This window comes from Quercus lobata, chromosome 6, assembly GCF_001633185.2.
Source record: "Quercus lobata isolate SW786 chromosome 6, ValleyOak3.0 Primary Assembly, whole genome shotgun sequence".
NCBI classification, from domain to species: Eukaryota; Viridiplantae; Streptophyta; class Magnoliopsida; order Fagales; family Fagaceae; genus Quercus; species Quercus lobata.
In genome coordinates, this window is record NC_044909.1 from 27,529,802 (window position 1) to 27,534,272 (window position 4,471).

At 37.9% G+C, this 4,471-nt stretch overlaps 1 protein-coding gene across 1 annotated transcript; it reads left to right on the forward strand.

Annotated features, from left to right (window-relative positions):
• Nucleotides 1–910: 910 nt before the first annotated feature.
• LOC115949588 (transcription factor bHLH78-like) lies at nucleotides 911–3,924 on the forward strand. Its single transcript, XM_031066869.1, has 8 exons — nucleotides 911–2,106; nucleotides 2,205–2,429; nucleotides 2,530–2,595; nucleotides 2,707–2,775; nucleotides 2,879–2,950; nucleotides 3,042–3,266; nucleotides 3,355–3,433; nucleotides 3,517–3,924. The coding sequence occupies exons 1-8, from the start codon at nucleotides 1,204–1,206 to the stop codon at nucleotides 3,552–3,554; spliced, it is 1,677 nt and encodes a 558-aa protein (XP_030922729.1). The 5' UTR covers nucleotides 911–1,203; the 3' UTR covers nucleotides 3,555–3,924.
• Nucleotides 3,925–4,471: the final 547 nt, after the last annotated feature.

Below are 4,471 nucleotides of genomic sequence, written 5' to 3' on the forward strand. Positions count from 1 at the left end.
ACATCAGTGACTGAGCTTATGGGTTTCTCCAGTGACCATGTTTATGTTAGAGATTTTTGAGAGAGTAGTTTGAGAGAAATGGATCTAGGACAGGACAGATGAGAGAGAGAAAGAACAGAAAGTAACGGTGTTTGCTCCGTTTAAGAACTAAATTGTCTTCAGGACTAAATTGATCAATTTTAAAATGTTTTGGATTTAGCTAGAATTAACCCAAACCTCGCAGTAGCTAAATAGAATTTTCCCAAAACTTTACCACGGCAATCCTAAACAGAACTTTATTACTCAAGAGTAAATGAAAAGTCAACTTTATTTTTTCTAATATAAAGCTGTTGAAAAAAATAAATACTCTTCTCTCTCATAGATCATGGTTAACTAATAAAAGCGACAAAAAAAAAATCACTGATGATTAGCATTTAGCATCATTTTACAACAAACAGGGCCAGTGTTTTATGGTATCAGAAGCAGGTTTAGACCTTCCTATCCCTTTCCCTAAGTCCTTTTCTTCCATTCCCGTCCCATCCCAACCCAAAAGAACAAACAACATAGAAAGATAAGGCAACAGTGCAGAAAAAACCAAAGAAAAAGGCAGTTTTTTTTTTTTCCCTTCTTCATAGTTCTACTTCTACCTTTCATTTAGGCTCTGATGGCTGAGATACAAACAAGTGTGTAAAAATTTCAAAAAAAACAGAGGAGACAGGAGCTGGTTTGACGTTTAAGGTCCGGCATTACAACCCTCTCCACCGTCTATTACGGAGTTTTAGGCAGAGATATTTGTAATAACAATCATATCGTACAGTAAATATTAAAGAAAAAAAAAAAAAAAAAAAAAAAAGGTCAACAGACATTTCCTTGCTTTATCTATCTAGCTTCCTCTCTTCTTTCCTCATTTCTCTCTCTCTCTCTCTCTCTCTCTCCCACAGACACAAATACACAAAACACATCTCTTTCTTTTAGCCTTTTTTTTTTTTTTTAATCTCTTTTATTCGTTTGAGTGACATTCAAGGACTGAATTATCATCATTACATGTCCTTCGGCACCAATCTACTTTTCTCAACCTTTGCTTCCTTATATGTTATAGTACAAGACACCCCATTAAAGATTTCTCCAACAACATTTCTGGGTATTCTTTTTTCTGACTCTAATTCTTGATCTGGGTCTCCTCCAACTTGTGTGTTCCATTTTCTTGTCTGACTAGATTTTCTCATGGAAAAGGAGAACATGACACAACCCAATTGGGCTAGTTCCACATTTGGCATGGAAATCCAACCCAATGAACTGAATTATGCTCCCGACCAACTTACCAACTGCTTTTTCAATCCCAATTGGGATAATTCAGTGGATCAGAGCGATCCCTTTGAGTCTGCCTTAAGCTCCATTGTGTCTTCCCCGGCGGCCTCCAATGCCGGTGCTATTCCTGGCGGTGGTGGCGATGGTCTAATGATCAGAGAACTAATTGGAAGACTAGGAACTATATGCAACTCCGGTGATATTTCACCACAGAATTACATTGCAGGCCACAACAACAACAACAATAGTACTAACACTTCTTGTTATAGTACCCCTTTGAATTCCCCTCCCAAGCTCAACCTCTCAACGATGGACTCACAGATCAGAGGGAATCTGCCAATTCCCGGTAACCATCCAAGTTTGGCACCCATTTCACCCGACCCTGGATTTGCAGAAAGGGCTGCAAGATTTTCATGCTTTGTTAGCAACACAAGTTTTATGGGATTGAATGAGACTGAATTGCCTTATAGATTGATGCCAAGAGTGGAATCAGGCAAGCTGTCCAGAGTTGCCAGTAACCAGTCATTGAAGCTTGCTACTGGATCTCAGATGGGCGTTCAGGAAAACAACAGGAGCTCCCCACAGGAAGCAAATTTAGCTGCAGATAAGAAATTGAGTAGGTTATCAAGGTCTTCCACTCCTGAAAATGCTGAATTGGGTGATTCCAGGGAGGGATCTTCTGTGTCTGAACAGATCCCAGGTGGGGAAGTGAGTAACAAAGTTGACACTGAGACCAATGGCAGGAAAAGGAAATCCATTCCCAGGGGAAAAGCTAAAGAAACTCTCAGTCTCACTACTCCCTCAGCTAAAGATTCCAAGGTAATGCTTTTAATATAGAAGGTGGATTTTGATAGTCAAGATTCCTTTTTTTTAATCTTGAGAATTCATATTAAGAGTTTGAATCCATGGAATGGCAGGCTGCTCTGGACAACGTCGAATCGAATGCAAAAAGAAGCAAACAAGACGAAGATGCTGGAAATGAGAAAGATACTGCAAAGGGAAAGACGGAGCCAAAAACTGCAGGGGATGTGAATCAGAAACAAAACAAGGATAATTCAAAGCCTCCAGAGCCACCAAAGGACTACATCCATGTCAGAGCCCGGAGGGGCCAAGCTACAGATAGCCATAGTCTTGCCGAAAGAGTACGAACTATGACAGTGTTCTTTGATATTTGTTTTTAGTTTGCTGCATGATTAGATTCCCATTTTGACATGTACCTTTTTGTCATTCACTCTTGGTTAGGTACGAAGAGAGAAAATTAGTGAAAGGATGAAGTTCCTGCAGGATCTTGTTCCTGGTTGCAATAAGGTGGCTTTTTTTTAATATGCAAATTACAGCCTAAATTATACATGTTTAAAAAATTCTAGAAGAAACAAAAATATGAAATTGATCTAACTTGGAATTGAATTGAAAATTCAGGTCACCGGGAAGGCTGTTATGCTGGATGAAATTATAAACTATGTGCAGTCATTGCAGCGACAGGTTGAGGTAAACTCAAGTTTGACCCAAGTTTCACCATTATTTTTCAGTAATTTCAGACTCCCAAGTTCACAGTGCTAAATCTTATGTTGGTCAATTTCTTATTTTACAGTTCCTTTCAATGAAATTGTCAACTGTGAATCCGAGGATGGATCTCAACATGGATGCTCTTCTTTCCAAGGATGTAAGTTGATACACTTTACTGTTATCTTGAATTGTTACAAGTGGATGTTTTTCTAGTGATTTGGTGACACAAAAAATATTGTGCATCTCAGATATTTCAATCTCGTGGAGCTTTGCCACATACCCTTTACCCAATAGATTCTGCGATGCCGGCTTTCCCTTTTGGATACCAGCACCAGCAAGTGCCATCCTTGCATAGTGGCGTAGGTAATGGGACAGAGAACCAATTCCCAGTGAACTCTTTGAATGCTGCACTGCGTCGAAATCCAAGTGCACAATTGCCTCCTATAGATGGATTTGGTGAAGCCACCCCAGAAGTAATTGAAGAGAAACTTAGCTAATTTCATGTCTTTAAAATGGTCTGTCTTACATAATCTAAAAGGCTACCTATGAATTGATTTCCAGGTTTCAGCACTCTGGGAGGACGACCTCCAAAGTGTGGTTCAGATGGCTTTTGGCCAGAACAAGAAGCAGAGCTTTCACGGTAAGGAAACAATGTCATTAGAAATTTGGCATTAACATGTAGAAGTTTGGTTTAGTATCTAATCCATAATTTGTTTGGTGCAGGCTCAATGGCTGCAGCACAGATGAAAGTTGAGCTGTAAATTAGCACTAATGGACAGTCCATTAAATTCAATTGAGGCCCCCAGGAGAAAGAGAGAGAGAGAGGCTTCTGTACATAAAGAGCAACTCCAGTTTGAGTGAATTCTTCTTAGCTTGGTGAAGGAGAACCACCTCCTTTTTAATTTAGTGTCTTTTTTTTTTGGGAAATCTTTATGGCAACTCATTCTTTTGGTGAATTCTTTCAAAGAATTTCACATTGTAATTTCCTAGAACTAATTGCAGCATTCTGTAAACCACATATAAATTGTAGGATGGTCCATGGTTGAAAAATTGAAAGGAGAGAGGGGAGTTTTTTCACCTTTCAGAAATACTTATCATTGATGATTATTAATTTAGACCCTATATGACAAATAGTGTTTTGATTTCTTTTTTTCTTTGCAAGTCTTTTTGTTCAACTTGGTTGCTGAGAAGGCAAACAAACAGAAAAAATAAAAACAACCTAACAACCGTTAATTGTGTCATGGAATACCAAATCTTCCTCCTTTATTTATTTATTTATTTTTTTTTTTCATATCTTTTAGAAATCAAAGAAAATAGATTCAATGATAATGATATATTATTTTGAGTTGCTTTCAGTTTTAGCTGGAAAAGGTAAAGGGGTTTATATTTTGGGCCCGTGATTGGAATTGATATATTGTTACGTTAAATCGCGTAACTTGTGGAAAAGTAGATTCTTAATTGTAACCAGCTGTTGAGTGGGGACAAATGTTCTTCTAAGTCCAACTGATGATTAAGAATAATAATAATTAGTGTTTTTGAGCTGGAATCCAAAGTCATTTTTGGAACCTTGGGAAATCACGGTGCACCAAATGACAAATTGACAAGAAAGCAAGCAAGCAAAACAACATCAACAACAACAACAACTATGGTTTACTTTTTCTTTTTTCTTTTTAAATAA